Source organism: Mus caroli, chromosome 15 (assembly GCF_900094665.2).
Source record: "Mus caroli chromosome 15, CAROLI_EIJ_v1.1, whole genome shotgun sequence".
NCBI lineage: Eukaryota > Metazoa > Chordata > Mammalia > Rodentia > Muridae > Mus > Mus caroli.
In genome coordinates, this window is record NC_034584.1 from 5,457,027 (window position 1) to 5,474,965 (window position 17,939).

Consider the following 17,939-nt stretch of genomic DNA (forward strand, 5'->3'; position numbering starts at 1 on the left):
CCTCCCTCCCCCTCTCTCTTTCTCTTTCTTTCTTTCTTTCTTTCTTTCTTTCTTTCTTTCTTTCTTTCTTTCTTTCTCTCTCTCTTTCTTTCTTTTTTCAGCCTTTCCTTCCTTCCTTCCTTTCTTTCTTTCTTTCTTTCTTTCTTTCTTTCTTTCTTTCTTTCTTTCTTTCTTTCTAATGTGTACATGTGTATAAATGTTGTATATATGATGTATAGGTAATGTGTATATGTATAGACATATAATATGTATATGACATATATGTATATGTTGGAGATATATATGTGTGTGTAATATATACGTGTGCATGTGTGTGTGTGTGTGTGTGTGTGTATGCATGCATGCAAGTGTCCATAGAAACCAAAGAGAGTGTTGGTTACCTAGAGCTGGAGTTACATGGAGTTGCTGGGAACCAAACTTTTGCCCTCTGGAAGAATAGCAAATGTTCTTAACCACTGAGCCATCTCTCCAGCCCCAAAGATGGAGTTCTTAACCACTACATTGGAAAGCCTCTTACTGGGGTTGGGGGTAGTCACTAACTAAATGAATATTTTATTACTCCTCCTCTCTCCGACACCCTAAACCGCCTAGTTGCACTAAGGATGAAGTTTATACCAGATAATCAATTCTGCCTTTGTTTGTTGAAATCCCAATATTGAGTGTATTATTTGCATCTCAGCTCTCCAGGTTTTGCTCCCATTCCTATACTATCAAATACATTTCAGAAGAAAGTTTAAAGTGGGGTGGAAAGGGGCAGAGGGTCCTGGGCCCCTCAGTAAAGGGACAATCAGAAGAGACAAAGTATGAGGGAGAGGGTTCATCTTGAACAGATCAACTGTACTGTTCTGAGAAGTTATGGAAATGAGGCATGCCTAGCTCTTCCAACAATAGAGCGGAAAAATGCTGTCTTCCATGGGGCATTACTGGGTGAAAGCCAGCACTGTGTTATTGCCAGGTGGTGGATGGCATAGGAGTGGAGGAGAGAAGGAAAAATGGACGTAGGACATCTCCTGTAAACAAGCAGTTCTTTTGAAAATCCGTGCATGTGATATTTTCTAGAGAACTCATCAGTGCGACGGAGGCTGCTAATGGTGAGACATGTGTGAGACAGGGGCCTCTCTAACACTCATATAATACTGAATCGCTAGCCCCAATCTTACTGTTAATACAACAGCTATGGGAAGCTATGAGTACAGTGAGAAATGGCAAAAATCTTCAGAGTCCTGCAGAGTGTCGTCCTGTGGCAATGGTGAGATGTGAAGATGGAGGAAGCCTGAGGTTCTTGTCATATATTCCATTCAAGATGAATCCTAGGATCTTGCAGAGCCACCTAACCCTCTCAGGCCCCCTCCTACACCTATTCTCTTTTCCGTGCCAGAGACGTGTAGGTTCTGAGCACAGAAACGCAGCATCCTCCAAATCCCTGCTGTTTTCTCTTGAGACCAACTATACGCGGGTATCAGGAGGAAGGACACTACAGACCTCCTTGCTCAGAGCCCTTTCAGATGGGCAGAGGGAACTCTTCTTGTACCTACCTAAGACCATGGCTTTCTGACACCAGCCTGAGACCTCTGAATACAGCACTACTGGGGAAATTGTTTGCTCGTTTGTTTTGTTTCTCCAAAGTCTGTGGGCATAATCACAGGTGTCAGGAGATTCTGATATCGCAAAGATCACCTCACTCTCAGAACGGTTAACAACTAGTGGGAGGGCAAGGTACCTCAGTCTAACCCTCCTGCTCCCTCATTTAGACTCCTGTCCCACAGCATCTGGGGAAGAAAACAATTCTATCGGGTTGTCTTAGTTAGGGTTTCATTGCTGTGAACAGACACCATGACCACAGCAATGCTTATACAAGAAAACATTTAATTGGTTTAGTTTCTGAGGTTTAGTCCAGTATCATCATGACAGGAAACGTGGTAGTGTACAGGTAGACATGGCAGTGCAGAGGAGCCGAGAGTTCTACATCTTGATCTACAGGCAGCAGGGAGAGACTGTCACACTGGTTGTAGCTTCCACAGTGACACACTTTCTCCAACAAGGCCACACCTACTCCAAGAAAGCCACACCTCCTAACAGTACCACTCCTCATTCCCTATGAGCCAAACATTCAAACACATGAGTCTGACTTGGGGGGTGGGGATACCTGTTCACACCACCACATAGATCCTCTTCCAAAATTTTATATATATATATATATATATATATATATATATATATATATATAAACTTTATGTGCATTGGTATTTTATCTGCATGTATGTCTCTATGAGGAAGTTGGAGCCACTGGATCTGGAGTTATAGACAGTTGTGAGCTGCCATATAGGTGCTGGGAATTGAACCCTGGTCTTCTGGAAGAGTTCTAGTTCTCCTAACAGCCAAGCTGTCTCTTCAGCCCCCAAGGTTTATTTCTCTAATAGTATAAGCTTTCAAGCATTTGCCCTGATTCAGCTGCCACTTCAAACCTCCTCTTCCCTAAAATCACAAATATGACCATTTTATTCAGTTTTCCTCTCTGCAATAATCCCTGGAGAATGTGCCCACTCCCTGGATGCTGCCCCCACAGTACATGCCTTGTATATTTTCTTTAGAATAGATATTTAGCAATCAATTTTGGGAACACCGTTTTGTTCCTGAGGTGCTGCTCCACACTTGTCATCCCCATGCAGTGAAGGCACTCTGACTGCTGCTGGGTAGAGAGGTGGTGTCCAAGGGAGAAAGGAATAGGATCCCTTCAGCTCTGAGTATCCCACATCCAGCCCGGAGAGGGGACAATGGGAGTTTTGTTACCATAGGAACAGACCTGACTTTAGGGTCAGGCTCGAGATTATTCAAACTGCCTTCCAGTTCAAGGGGGCCCAGCCTGGGTGCTATAGGTAACCACTGCCCAGGTAACCATCAATGAAATCTAGAGGCTGGGTAGCACATTGTCTATCAGAATTGGATCAGGAATTAAAGGACCATGGTGGAGTTGTGCAGGGATGATGGAGAGGCAGATGCTAGACTTGGCGTAGTGGCTAGAGTTCAGGGAAAGAGATCTGGCCTAGGAGGAGAACGTGGAAAGGGACAGATGATAAGGGGAGACGAGATTACATGGAAGGTGGTGGGCATTGTGAACTATGTCACCAAAGGTGTGAAGGCTGTGCCTTGGTCCTAAAATCCTGGCCCCCACAGCTCTTCCCAGGGACATCTAACACTGATCCATGAAACATTATATTTAAGAGCCAGACTTGTCCCCTGAGAGGCTCTGCCAGAGTCTGACCAATACAGCTGCAGAGGCACACAGCCAACCATCAGACTAAGCACTGAGACCCCAATGGAGGAGTTAGGGGAAGGACTGAAGGAGCTGAAGGGGTTTGCAACCCCATAGGAAGAACAACAATATCAACCAACCAGATAACCCAGAGCTCCCAGAGACTAAACCACCAACCAGAGTACACATGGAGGGACTCATGGCTCCAGCAGATGTAGCTAAGCTTCCAGATTCTTACCTTGGGAGGTTTGTCCCATCTTAAGGTCCTGTGAAGTAGGACACATACGTCTCATACACTGCCTGTTCCCAATATGATTAGCTCAAGACATAGTGTGTGTGTGTGTGTGGGGGGAGGTAATCCTATGTCAGAAATTCCAGTTGCAGGGAGGCTATTTAGGGAAACAAAAAAATGAAAAACAAAACAAAACAAAACAAAAACCCAACATGATAAACCACAGAAAGAAGAGCCTGGTGGTTTATGGAAATTCCAGCTGTACTTCTAGAAAAAAAAAAAAAAAGATTCTCTGCCCCTATCAGTGGGTGGGGCCTTAGCCCCTTCACATTTCAAGTACACATTTTATTCATTTATCCATACATCCATTCATCAGTTCATCCAGTGAATCCTTTCTGGTGCTTGTAGAGGATCAGGCACCGTGCTAGATGCTGGAGAAACACAGAGAATGAAATACACAGCTCCAGGTCCGATATTTTTGTGGTCTAAATTCATGACTCCAATATGACAGGTATACGTGAGGTTATTCTGGGAAAGAGAAAAAGCTGTACTGGATTTGCTATCCTTTTGCATCCTCTGACTGATGCTTTAAAAATGACGTACGTGAGGTCTGAGGAGATGAAGGAATACTTCCTATTTAGACCGAAGTGGAAAGTTACTGGTATGCTCAGAAGCGAGCTTACATAATTACGGGCTGGGCTCAGATAAACTATAGTTGTTAATTTCTAGAATTTCCTCGGGCCATGAGTAAACTGCCCTTTGACCCAGGTAAAAATATATGCCTACTTTAAGTGGAAAAATACACAGAGGGTGGAAATTTTATGTTATTTACCAGTAACCAGCTTCAGCTTCCTACACCACTTTCTGACCAGAAGGGTTGCTCAGTCTACCATTTTTTCCAATAGGTCCTAGGAGAATGGCTTTAGGCTCTGAGTGCATGGATTATGATTTGGAGTTCAGTCCCTGGAGTAAAAAGACAGTTCTGGATTCTCTCTCCATTCCTCACTAGCTTCGCAGAAGCTAAGAAGTACCAGGCACCACTGAGACTCAGGCCCATCAACAAAGTGTATATAATAATACCTCTCACACAGGGTTTGCAGATTTAAAGATGCGTTATGCAAAAGATATTAACTGCGTGGCGCAGGGTTAGAGCTCAGAGCATGTTAACTGTGAGGACCTGAGGTGGAAGTAGAGGGTAACAAATCCTTTCTCGGATGGATTTCTGGGCTGAAGTCAGTTAACCCCTGACAGGAAGTTGGTATCTTCATGTTCAGACATGGCCTTATGCTCAACAGACTGAGCCAGTTCGACCTGTCTTCTACTTTCTCACTTCACCTGCAAACTGGCTGAGAACATGCAGATCTTCAAGCATTTAGCCAGAGATCTGCTCAGTGGTAGAGTGTCCAGAGTTGAGGGTGGGCCATTCTCGAGGGTCTGTAAGATAAACAGATCCAGAGCCTCACTGGATCAATCTATGTGAGGTCAAGAGAAGGTGGCTCTTGAAAGGCACCTCTAGTAAGTGCTTGTTGAGTATAAAGTATGGAACAATTGAGCCCAAATGTGGTCACCCCTTGGCCTGGGAGAAAGATTTAGGAATCATAGTAGATGTCATCATTAAGAAGTGTAATTTAAATCTATAAGAAAGTGCAGTCTGGAAGAGTTAAAATCAAGCATATGGTGCAACCAACACTGAAGAGCGAACCAGAAAACAGCATGCTTGGCAGAGTGGGCAGGGAGTAAAGAGTTGGAGAGGAACTGAGGAACAATGACAGCTAAGGTCCTTAAACTGGCCACTAAAGGTTTGACAAGGGTTGGGTGAAATGTCACAAATAGAACCCAGATTGCTAGAGACTCTGGAGTGACAAAGGAAGTGAGGAGGGGTAAACGGGGCCAGCAGTTCATCTGTAGGATCCCTAAGGTGACAATCTATGTGAATGTTTTATGAAGCTTTTATATCCTGCCAAATTGCACAAGATTCTTTGTGACTGACCTACTTGGGACAGGGGGTAGAGAAATGATCAAATCTGGTCCTTTGGTTTGAGGGAGTGTTCAAATAGCAAAGCTTCCCTACCACTTCTTTGACCACTAAGTGCATTGTACCACCCTTTGAGAATAAGGTTTTTGAAAACTTCCTCCATTGCAGTCCTTGCTGGCAAGAATGGTTGGCATACATGTCCTTTGCCAGGTAAGCTTGGAACCACAGACACGGGCCTTCCAAAGATCCAGAGTAGTCGGGAAAGAGGCCAGATATTGAATCTCACAATGCATAAGCCACAAAGGCAGGGACAAGAGTCTCTTGATCTGCTAGGAGGAGACTTGGTTGCTCTTGGGTAAATGAGAAAGATAATTGAGCTTCAGTTCTACCACAAGGTCAGAGGCTCTGCATGAACAGAAAGGAGCCCTGGTGGTGTTGGGAGGCAGATCTTGCCTCCTACTAAATAATCACAGCCTCAAAGTTGTTCATGCAGATCAGCCGTGCAAACGCCAAGAAAAATATTTCCATGGTCGTTTTTTCTATTTCACAAAGCCAAGAGTCTTGGGCTATCACAACAACCTAATGTTTTCATACTTTGTTAGTATTAAAGTCTTTTTCCGTGACCTAACATAATCACTGCCCTGGTGTGTGTGTGTGTGTGTGTATGTGTGTGTGTATGTGTGTGTGTGTATGTGTGTGCGTGTGTGTGTGAGTGTGTGTGTGTGTATGTGTGTGTGTATGTGTGTGTGTGTGTGCGTGTGTCTAGATGTGCATGATATCTTTTAAAAACATCCCAACTGATTAAAGTTGCTGCTCTAAATTATCTCCATTTTACTAAGAAGACCTCCCATTTTTAGTAAAATCCCCTTTGAACTAGTGGTTAGGAGAAACAGTGATGTTGTTTAATCAAACATGACTACACATTCCTGGCACTACTTTTATCAGAAGATACCATCAGGTTTCCTTTATCAGAAGATACCATCAGGTTTCCTTTCCCCACTTGGACCTGGGCTGGCATTGAGCCCTTCTTTAACCAACAAATGTGGTAAAAGTTGCATTGTGCTTGTCCCAGGCCTAGATTTTAAGGATGTCAGCATCTTCTGCCTTTGTTCCCTTGTAGGATTCAGCCATTTTAAAAAGTGGTCCAGATGCCTTCATAGGAAAAATGGTATGTATGGCTGTTCCAGCCATTCTTAAGAGTGTATACATGTATGGACATAAACATATATATATATATGTATGTATATATATATATATAAAACATATTTGCAAGTTATGCCACTTTAAATGTAGCCTTAAGACTATTGTAAAAGGAAGTCCCTATTGGCTATGTGGTATAGGACTAAGGAATCATAGCCAGTAGCTGTGGATCAGCTTCTGGTTGATTGCAAACTCATGATCCAGGAAGACTAGTAGAAGACCCAGTCTACTGCAGAATCATAAAGAAAGAACATAGTTTTCACTTATGTCTTAAGTGAAAAAAGCTTTAGACATGTTTGTTACACAGCAAGTGTAACTGAAAGAGAAGAAGGAAATAGAGAACCTGTGCAGCTGGCTTTGCATAGTTTGTCTGAGGCCCCAAGAGTGGCAGAGCCTGCTCGTCATGGAGATGGAGAAAGTAGTGAAGGCCTTGCAGTTAGAAGGCAGAGGAAGCACAATTTGTACTGGCTAAAGCCAAATTATTAGACCACACTGTTGTTTGTGGTAATATATTAATTGATGTGTAGATCAGGCACAGGAAATGTTCAGTGGAAACACTGGAATTGAAGCTTGGCCTGCTTGAGTGAACCATTCTAAGGGAGGACAGAAGCCAGCCACAGGACAAATCTTCCTTCTAAAACCAGAGTTAAGAGGAAAGGTTCCAATCTTATCTGAGGCATCATAGACATAGACCTAGACAGAAGTGAGGATGCTTTTGTTTCTAGCCTCTAAATGAGGCGGAAGGACAGGTTCTCGAGGCAAAGGCCAAATTCAGAGTCTCCAGTAAAGATCAACGTGAAGTTGTATGACTTTGGTTTGTGGCACACAGCCTTTTGTTAAAACCTCACATATCTTCAGATGCAAAAACTTCAAAACATTTCTTCACAACACTCTTATGGGTAGTTTACAAAAATGTCCGTTGTATCAGAGGAGTTTATACATATGACTTTCATCTCATGAAGTGAATTAAGAATTGAATGTTCAAAGCATGCAAAAAAGGAAGTTCTAATAAAAGCACCATCTGCCTGGGATTAGAGTGATAACATTTGGGAATGGAAAGATGGCTCAGTGGTTTAAGAATATTTGCTGCTCTTGTAGTGGACCCAAATTCAGTTCCCAATACTCACACTGTGGTTCACAACCTTGTGTAACTCAGTATCAGGGGATCTGTCACCCTCTTCTGACCTCCTCAAGTACCAGTCACACATGTAGTGTAAATACATACATGTAGGCAGACACTCACACATGTAAAACTAACATGAGCAAGTCTTCAAAGATATAAGCAAGATATAACGTGGTAGTACAAAATGAAATAGAACTTCTGGGATCCCAACTTTACATAAGCAAAAAACCAGGCAGGAATATCTGCTCAGCTTCAGAAGCAGAAAGGTAGGAAGAGGGTTTTCTTGCTGGCGATGTTTTGGTGATGAGTGTGTGAGCATAAATACAAGATAAAGAGGGTGGAGTCAAGAACAATATAAAAAGGAGCCAAAGAATGAAATGAGAATGAAAACGAAATGGTAGTGGCAGAAGTGGGCACTAATCTAGAAACACAGGAACATTGCATTGGATTTAAGATCCCGTGTCCAAGGAAACTTAAAAAATCACTGTGTGCCAGTGACCAATCTGCACTACTGTTCTATCACCTTTTGAATGAGAATGTGTGCTAGTGTTCATAATTCCCTGTGCCATCTTCCTATGAGGAGCTTTGGCAAGGCACATAGATTGCCCTTTAAGTTCAGAAGTCTATTGGTAACATGGTTTGAGACTGGACCCAGTCTTTTGGAACTGCATTCAAATCTGGACCTGATCTGAATGACAGAATGCTGGCTATTCAGCCTGACCAGCTGTCATCATAGTATGAAGAATTGCGGATCTTGGATGGTATATTTTGCACTGGGATTGTCTTAGTTAGGGTTTCCATTGCTATGAACAGACACCATGACCAATGCAACTCTTACAAAGGACAACATTTAATTGGGGCTGGCTTACAGGGTCTGAGGTCCAGTTCATTATGATCATGGCAGGGAGCACAGCAGTGCCCAGGCAGGCATAGCACTGGAGGAGCTGAGAGTTCTACATCTTGTTCCAAAGGCAAGCAAGAGAACACTAACAACTTCCAGGCAGCTCAAAGTCTCTCAAAACTCACTACCACAGTGACACACTTCCTTCAACGAGGTCACACTTCCTAATAGTGCCGATCCCTGGGTCAACCGTATTCAAACCACCACAGGGAGGAATATAAATAGTTTAGAAGCACATTGTATTAAAGGTGGTCACAAAGTCTGTACTTTTACTCAATTAGGAAATGGTGTTTTTTTTTTTTTCTCACTCTTTTAGTATGGGCTGACATGGTGAACTTGTTTATCTAGTGGCTAGTGTGGTAAAGCCTACTCTAGTCCAGTAATAGACTTTAAGAATGAACAGCCTTTGCTTGATGAAAATGTTGGAATACCATGTAAGGAGTCCAGCTATCTTGACAGAGACACCACATGGCCAGCTCTAAGATACTCCAGCCATTTCATCTAAAATGGCAGGCATTCAATTAACTACATTGGGATGTTTATCTTGAGAGTGTTGTTTGTGAGGAAGCCGAGCAGTCACACTGAGATGCTACATCGAGAACACAGGCAGTGCATCTGTGGGCTGACACCCGAGGTAGTTACAGGAATGACCTCTGACAAGATTATAAGAAGTCCTATTCATTCAACCCATAGACTCATTAGAAATATTTGTTATTTTAAGCCACCAAGTTTGGGAGAGGTTTGTTTCATAAAATGAATAACTGACAAGGTAGGAACTTCAGTTGCCATATTCTAGACATGCATTTTAGCAGAAATGCCAGCTAAACGAGCCTTTGTTTGTTTATATTATAGAGGATTTCCCCTACATCTCAGGGTGACACAAATCAAATCAATACTAAGATTTACTTACCTCGTTTAATTGTTTTTGAGACAGTGTCACACTTCGTTGCCCAAGATGTCCTGGCTCTCTCTATGTAGTTCAGGATGCCCTACTTCAAACTCTTGCCTACTTCAAACTCTTGACCCTAAGCTAAAGAGCTATTGTGCCTACTGTTACAACTGCTGTGGGTTCATATGTGTATCTGCGCTACTGATGTAGAAAACACTGGTTTCTGAAAGACTCTGAGAGGAGCCCCTCGCTCAGACCTCAGGACAATAGCGGACACCCAAGAACTCACGATAGACTGAGCTTGTTGCAAACCACATGAGGCTTTATTTGGGGAAAGCCAGAGCTCTGGGGACGACTCATATGCCACACAGGGGTAGAGGAGTCGACCTCGAGGGGAAAGAGGTCCCAGTTTTTATAGGTCCTCAGGGGAGAAAGGAGAAGTGGGGGGGAGTAGGGGATTTCCAGATCTAAACAATGTCTATTCTCAAGAAATGGGTATGGGAGGGGTACAAGGAAAGAGTCTGGTGCAGGTGTAGCAACTCAGGATTGGCCGGGCTGTGGTTGCTGGGGAGATTTTCTGACTCTTTCTCAGAGACCAATATCACAAACACCTGGCAATGGGCTTCATCAGTGGGCACACACATGGATTCAAGGAATGGTCAAAACATTGGCAGACACACAGGTTTAAGGAGTGGCCAGAGCATTGTGCAACTCTATTTTTCTAAATCAGTGAAGCTAGTTCTGCTAACAGTGACATCTATCTTGCCAATTTCAGGGCTTCTGTGACCTTTTACATTCTGTCAGGATCTTTCAGTTTCTTATATTTATCCATCACCTCTGACTCCTACAATCTTTCTGCTCTCTCTCCCACAATAATATAGGAGCCCAGGGAAAAGGAATGTGATACACATATAAATGAGAATTCCCAAGTCTCTTATTCTCTACACCTAACCAGTTGTAAGTGCTAGTGTTAATCACCACCTACTGCAAAAGGAAGCGTCTCTAGTGAGGGTTAATTTTATGAGGCATTAATTTTATGGATGCAACAAAAAACACTCGGAGTTAGTTTAATAATATGTCAATTTAACAGAATAATAGTAGCATATTCTCCCCGAGAGCCTATGACCTGTCTGTTTAGCCACAGGTTCTTGGTCCAGTAATACTGTCAGGTATTAGGTCCATATTGTGGAGTGGGTCTTAAATACAACCAGAAGGTGGTTGGTTCCTCCAATTACATCTATGCCTTTATTGTACTGGTGTACTTGCCGTGCCATGCCAGCCGTGATTGTGGCTTGCAGTATTCACAGCTCACTGAGATTGGTGATTACTTTTTCCTCTAGTAGCATGAACAGCCCCTTCTAGGACTATGAAAGCTAACCATTAGGGATGGAGCTTCCGGCTGAGTACCAGCTTCTTTTTTATGTATTCTATGTCTCATGCACATGGTTTATTCTGTAATAGCGTCTTACTGTCAAGTTCTAGAGGGTAGCAAGGAGCATTGGCAAAGGCCAGCAATTCCAGTGAGATTGATGTTAAGCTTTTGTGTTAGTTACTTTATATTATCTTTCAGGGCATTGTTGCATTTAGTTATATGCTAAATCCATTTAAACTCTCTCTGTCTCTCTCTGTCTCTGTCTCTCTCTCTCTGTCTCTCTCTCACACACACAAAATGAAGTTTCTATGGTAGTAGGAATCTACATGACTTTTTAAAATGTCCTTAATATTAATTATTTCTCCTCGTATTTTTCCTTTACCCTACATACACCCTACCCACTTATCCTGACCTCTATCCTAATGTAACTCTTCATAGAAATTGGAAAATATAATATTAAATTTCACGTGGAAACACAAAAGACCCAGGAATAGTCCAAACTGTCCTGAACAATGAAAGGATTCCTGGAGGAATCTCAGATCTGTACCAGCTCAGAGCTATGTCAATACAAACAGCATGGTGCTATCATAAAAACAGACGCACTACTCAATGGGACTGAATTGAGGACTCGCATATAAATCCTGCAGCACATACACTCCTGAAGCTGCCTGATTTTGGAGAGAGAGAGAGAGTTTGAGAGAGAGAGAGAGGTTTCAACAAATGCTTTCAGTCAAACATATCAAACTTGATCCTCTTTCTCACTGTGCACAAAACTCAAATCCAAATGATCTAAGACCTCACCAAAAAAAATGCTGGCTTAAATTTTATAGAGGGGAAAGCAGGGATGAGCCTGAACTCATTGGCACAAGAAGATTTTCTAAACAGAACTCTCATAGCACAAGCTTTAAGCCCAACAATTAATAAATGAAATCCAATGAAGCTTAAGCTCTTGTATAGTAAAAGGAACCATCGTGCAAGTAAAGAGGCACCTACAGAGTGGGAAAAGAATTTACTGGCTACACATTTAAAAGATCTCAAACACCCATAATATAAACAACCCAATTAAAAATCTATCATAGAGCTAAACAGGGAGTTTTTGTCTTAATTAAGGTTTCTATTGCTGAAATAAAACACCATGACTGGAAGCAACTTGATAAGGAAATGGTTTATTACATCTCACAACGTGTGTGTTGTCTCGCATCCTAGGAAATGAGGAAACAAACTCAAAGCAGAACTTGATGTCATGATCTGATACAGAAACCATGGAAGGATGCTACTTACTGGCTTGCACCTCATGGCTTGCTCAGCCTGCTTTCTTATTCACCCTCTGGACCACCTCAGGACCACCACAATGCTCTGGGCCCTACCACATAATCAATCTAGAAAATGCATCACACAGGTTTGCCTACTGACTCAACCTGGTTGGGGTGTTTTCTCAGTTGAGGTTTCTTCTTCTAAAATGACGCTATCCTGTGTCAAGTTGATGAAAATTAGACGATACAGTTCTCAAAGGAAGAAATATGTATGGCTAAGAAGTATTTTAAGTGTTAGATATCTTAGCAATCTGACATATTCAAATTAAAACTGTTTGAAATTTTATCTTATTTCAAACAGAATGACTAAGACTAAGAAAACAAATGACAATACATGCTGTGAGGATGTGAATGAGGATCTCTTAGTCCTATTAGAATGTGACTTGGTGTTGCCACTATGGAAATCAGTGTGGAAGTTCCTCGAAGGGCTAGAAATAAATGTACCCTATGATCCAGCGATTCCACCCCTGGGCATTTATCCAAGAAGATCTACATTGTACTAGAGAGAGATTCTTGCTTATCTGTGTTCTTTGCTGCTCTATCCACAATAGCTAGGAAACAGAAACAACCTAGATGTCCATAATGAAATGTTTGCACAACACAGTATCATTCAGCTAAGGGAAATGAAGTCATAAAATTCTGCAGTCAACGGATGAAAGACAAATGTTGTGTGTGTGTCATCTCATTTGTGGATGATAGCGTTGATTTTTTATATATGTGCATTTTGTTTGGAATACCATAGAGGTTGGGAAAGGGACCATGGGAGAATTTCAATAGAGGAAAGATAGAACACAGTGATACAAAGGGTCAAATGGAACAATGAAATCAACTCTTTGATTAATGGTTTTTCAATGTTTCGTTTTTAAATTTTTATTGCATTTATTTATTTTGTGCATGAATATGTGCATTCCTTTGTGTATGTGTGTTGGGTGTGGTTTATGTACCATGGTTTCCACATCTTGGGGCCAGGGGCCAGTCCTCTCCCTCCACCAGGAGGGTCCCAGGAACTGAACTCTGATCATCAGCTTGAGAGTAAAGACCGCAACCCTTGCCAAATCTTGCTGGCTCCCTCTTCTTTTTTCCACTTTCAGTTTTACTGGTCTGTGCTGTAATTTTCTTCCTTCTGTTTTTTTGGGATTAGATCAGTCTTATTTTTATAGTTCCTCAAGTCTTTTTATTCTTTATAAATATTTTAGTTAAGTATAAGTATAGGTTTCACTAAATACAGTATACATTAAATATTATCAATGGATTATTTAGTGAATGTGTATTTTCCCATAGTACATACAGAATCCCTCCAACATGTTCACAAGAAGCCGTATGAGTATATCCAAAAATAATAAAACTTACAAAATGTATGTGGGTGAAAAAAACTCAATCACACTGGCTATTGCATGTCTCGTGTTTTGGGAGGTGCCAATCAACACGACTCACACAGTATCAAGAGAAAGCCATCAATCTTTTTCCTACTGCTCTGAAATTTTCCCCTAGGCAGTAACCACACAGTGGAAAATCCCCAGCATGAAAGTTTGTAGATGGAGAGTATAAACATACGCTGCTTGCTAGATTTGCAGGTTGATGGTGTCTCCAATAACGAACAGCTCTCTGAACAAAGGATCTGAATGGGGCAAGACTCAGCCCAGTAGCCAGCTGCACGGAGAACCAACGAGCTTCAAAAGGAATGGCTGGCATCTTTTCTTTTTATATTTGAATCCATGTTTACTTAAAATTATTTGTCCAAGTTTTTAAGACAAAGAACAAACCACTCAGTTGAATTTTTAAATTATAAATCTTTTAAGATATAGAGAACTTGAGAGGAAACTGGCATCCAGAACTATGGAATATTTTCTTCAAAGTCACTCACCTGGGCATGAGTGGTGCCTGCGTTCAGATTCCCAACCTTGTTCTCCTAATTATTAATAATTAATAAATACCAATAATATTAAATGCTTTAAAGTATTATCAATCCTATAATATTCCAAATTCTAGGTTGCAGAAGAAAAGCATCCTTCATCCCATCAACCCAGAGTAGGGGGAAATAATAAATAAAGTATTAATGGTGTGTGCTTTATAGAATGATGCGCTTTACGTGTGATAGAGAAGGCAAAGCAGAGGGGAACTGAGGGTTGGGCAGCGATGGTGAAACGGGATTCTAAATAGGGTGACCAGGTGTCCCTTGGGTGCATGGGGATTGTATGGAGACAGCGATCCTGAAATTTCTGAGATGCTCCCGTCTTGTTTGAGGAATAGATGTCACCTACAATACCTTCTGTAATATGCCATCCAAAATCACAGAAGGGCAGGCTTATAGTGCTGGGAAAACCTGAAAACCTGTCAAGCCCAACTTCTCAGCTGAATGATGAGGGCTCAGCATGGAGCACAGGGCATGGAGCACGGAACACAGCGCAGAGCCCAGACCCACCTCTCAATTGATGTATGTGTGTCTAGTACAGAACACAGACTCACCTCTCAGCAGATGCATGAATGCTCAGCAAACAGTGCAGGGTACAGACCCACCTCACAGCTGAAGTATGAGTTCCCAGCACAGAGCACAGGCCACACTTACCCTGATTTTCAGTGAGTGGCCCTGGACCCAGATCACAGTGTCTTGTATAGCACTGAAACCCTCCATCTTTATTGGGCTACCTCTGGTGACTCAACATTCTTATAGTGAGCACAGATCTGCCTCCTTCAGCCTCACCTTGTGATTCAGCCTCTACTCTTTGAAGCAACCCAAAACTGTGTTCAAACATTTTCCACCATTCCTTTGGCCAGAGACATCTCTGAGATAGTTTGCACAAAGTTATGAATGGGCCTGAAGTTAGATGGGACTGAGTTCAGACGTGTTTAGACATTATTCAAGATTGGGAAAGCTCCTTAATCCCCTTGAATTTGGGGGAAATTCTCATCCCGCAGGCTGCTGGGAGCATCTGAGACCATATCTGAGCTCAGTAACTGTCAGTCTCTGTATTTTTCATCTGTCAGGTAACATAACCGTTCCTTGTATTCCCTGTACTATTGAAAGCCATTTTATCTGTGGCCCCACAAGTAGAGCTAATTTAGATTCAGAAATCTAGAGCTCTTTCTGTGCCCTTGATACAATGGGCCTTTTCGGTTTTATCTCTTGATTTCAATCCTAAACAAAATACCCAGATAGCCCTGGCTAGCTGCTGTCTGGTTTTATGGTTTTTCCCACCACAGATCATCTGCCTCATTAATTGACTCTCTTACCTAGGGAAATGTAGTGAAGAGAGGAAAGGCTTCACGGAGTGAAAAGTTTTCCAGATAAGCACTCTGTTGCCAGCACATAGTGGGGATAACAAGGGGGAGTCACAGGCAATATGGCTGCCTTAGTCAGTCACTGCTGCTGCGAAGAGACACCATGATCAAGGCAACTCTTATAAAGGAAAGCAGTTAAGTGGGAGCTTCCTTACAGTTTCAGAGACTTGGTCCATTGTCACGGCAGAGAATATGGCACAGGTAGGTAAGGTGCTGAAGAGGTAGCTGAGAACTACTGAGATCTGCAAGCAAAAAGAGCATCACTGGGTCTGACAGAAACCTCAAAGCCCCGTCCCCCAGTGACACACTTCCTCCAAGAGAGACACACCCCTAAATCCTTCTAATCTATTCAAATAGTGCCACTCCCTGGTGACAAGCATACAAAAATATGAGCCTACGGGGCGGGGGTGGCATTCTTAATTCAAACTACTACAACAACTAAAGCACAGTGAGCTACAAGCACGGAGTGTTTTCTCAGATGTGATGTTCCATCTACTCAATGCAACAGACCCAGAGCAATGCTTGGAAGAGTCTTGGGGGCCATCCTGTTGCCTAACCAAATTGCCAAGAATTCAAGTATGGACTCCGCAGAGCCTCTTTGACAGGTAGTCTTACAGTAATTATGATGTAAAAGATGATGGCTGTAATATCAGATGTAATTACCTTTTATTAAATAGTACCTGTGTGTGGTGGTTTGAATATGCTTGTTCTAGGAAATGGCACTATTAGGATGTGTGGCCTTGTTGAGTTGGGTGTGGCCTTGTTGGAGGAAGTGTGTCACTGTGGGGGTGGGCTTTGAGACCCTTCTCCTAGCTTCCTGAGGACTGTCTGCTCCTGGCCTCCTTTGGAGGAAGATGTAGAACCCTCAGCTCCTCCTGCACCATACCTGCTGTCTTAGTCAGGGTTTCTATTCCTGTACCAACATCATGACCAAGAAGCAAGTTGGAGAGGAATGGGTTTATTCAGCTTACACTTTCCACATTGCTGTTGATCACCAAAGGATTCCAGGACTGGAACTCAAGCAGGTCAGGGAGCAGGAGCTGATGCAGAAGCCATGGAGGGATGTTCTTTACTGGCTTGCTTCCCCTGGCTTGCTCAGCCTGCTCTCTTATAGAACCCAAGACTACCAGCCCAGAGATGGTCCCACCCACAAGGGGCCTTTCCTCCTTGATCACTAATTGGGAAAATGCCTTACAGCTGGATCTCATGGGGGTATTTCCTCACCTGAAGCTCCTTTCTCTGTGATAACTCCAGCTTGCGTCAAGTTGACACAAAACCAGCCAGTACACCTGCCTAGACACTGCCATGAATCTGCCTTGGTAATAATGGGTTGAACTTCTGAACCTGTAAGCCAGCCTCAATTAAATGTTGTCTGCCTTGGACATGGTGTCTGTTCACAGCAGTAAAACCCTAAGACACTGTGTACCAGGCCTGCAGAAGTAAATGTTGTATATCCTTAGAAAATATAAAACAAACAATACAATTCATCCTTGGTCAAATTTCCTTGCAGCTAGCAGTGCAAAAACAGAAGAGCCACTGACCACTGCTCTTCCTCTTCTCCTCTCTGCAAAACCTCTCCCATCTCCTTGGCCCTTCTTTCCACTGGGAAGGTAATCAAATCAGTTCAGGCAGAATTAACTAATACTTGTAAAATCCTCCAATAGTCACTGCAAGCACATTCTGCGAGTCAACAGGTTCTTTGAAAGGTAATTAATTCTGGGTTTAAAAAAGACTCATTATAGCTTGATCCACCTTCACCTGCTCTGGGCACCCGCTGACCCCGGGTTTCCGCCCGGAGAGCAGTCAGATATGAACGGACGGGTGGATTATTTAGTCACGGAGGAAGAGATCAACCTGACGAGAGGACCTTCGGGGCTGGGCTTCAACATCGTCGGTGGGACAGATCAACAGTATGTCTCCAACGACAGTGGCATCTACGTCAGCCGTATCAAAGAGGATGGGGCTGCGGCCCAGGATGGGCGGCTCCAGGAGGGTGATAAGATCCTCTCGGTAAATGGCCAAGATCTGAAGAACCTGCTGCACCAAGATGCTGTAGACCTCTTCCGTAATGCGGGATGTGCTGTGTCCCTGAGAGTACAGCACAGGTTACCAGTGCAGAACGGACCTATAGTACATCGAGGTGAAGGAGAGCCAAGTGGAGTTCCTGNAGCTATGGTGCTGCTACCAGTGTTTGCCCTCACCATGGTAGCAGTTTGGGCCTTCGTGAGATACCGAAAGCAGCTTTGAAATGCTTGCTGTCTTCCAGTGTGTCCAATGAACTATCTCTCTCTCACTCACCATCTCTGACATCCTCCCATATTCTTTCTCCTCCACATAGCCAATACATGATTTAAAGTGACTGCTTATCACCCAAAACCCTGCTATTCAAAATCTCCAATTCT

At 42.8% G+C, this 17,939-nt stretch overlaps 1 protein-coding gene across 1 annotated transcript; it reads left to right on the forward strand.

Annotated features, from left to right (window-relative positions):
• The first annotated feature begins 17,283 nt into the window (after positions 1–17,283).
• Positions 17,284–17,933, forward strand: Synj2bp (synaptojanin 2 binding protein). Its single transcript, XM_021183952.1, has one exon. It carries the CDS (start codon positions 17,347–17,349, stop codon positions 17,782–17,784), a length of 438 nt encoding a protein of 145 aa, XP_021039611.1. The 5' UTR covers positions 17,284–17,346; the 3' UTR covers positions 17,785–17,933.
• The last annotated feature ends 6 nt before the right edge of the window (positions 17,934–17,939 follow it).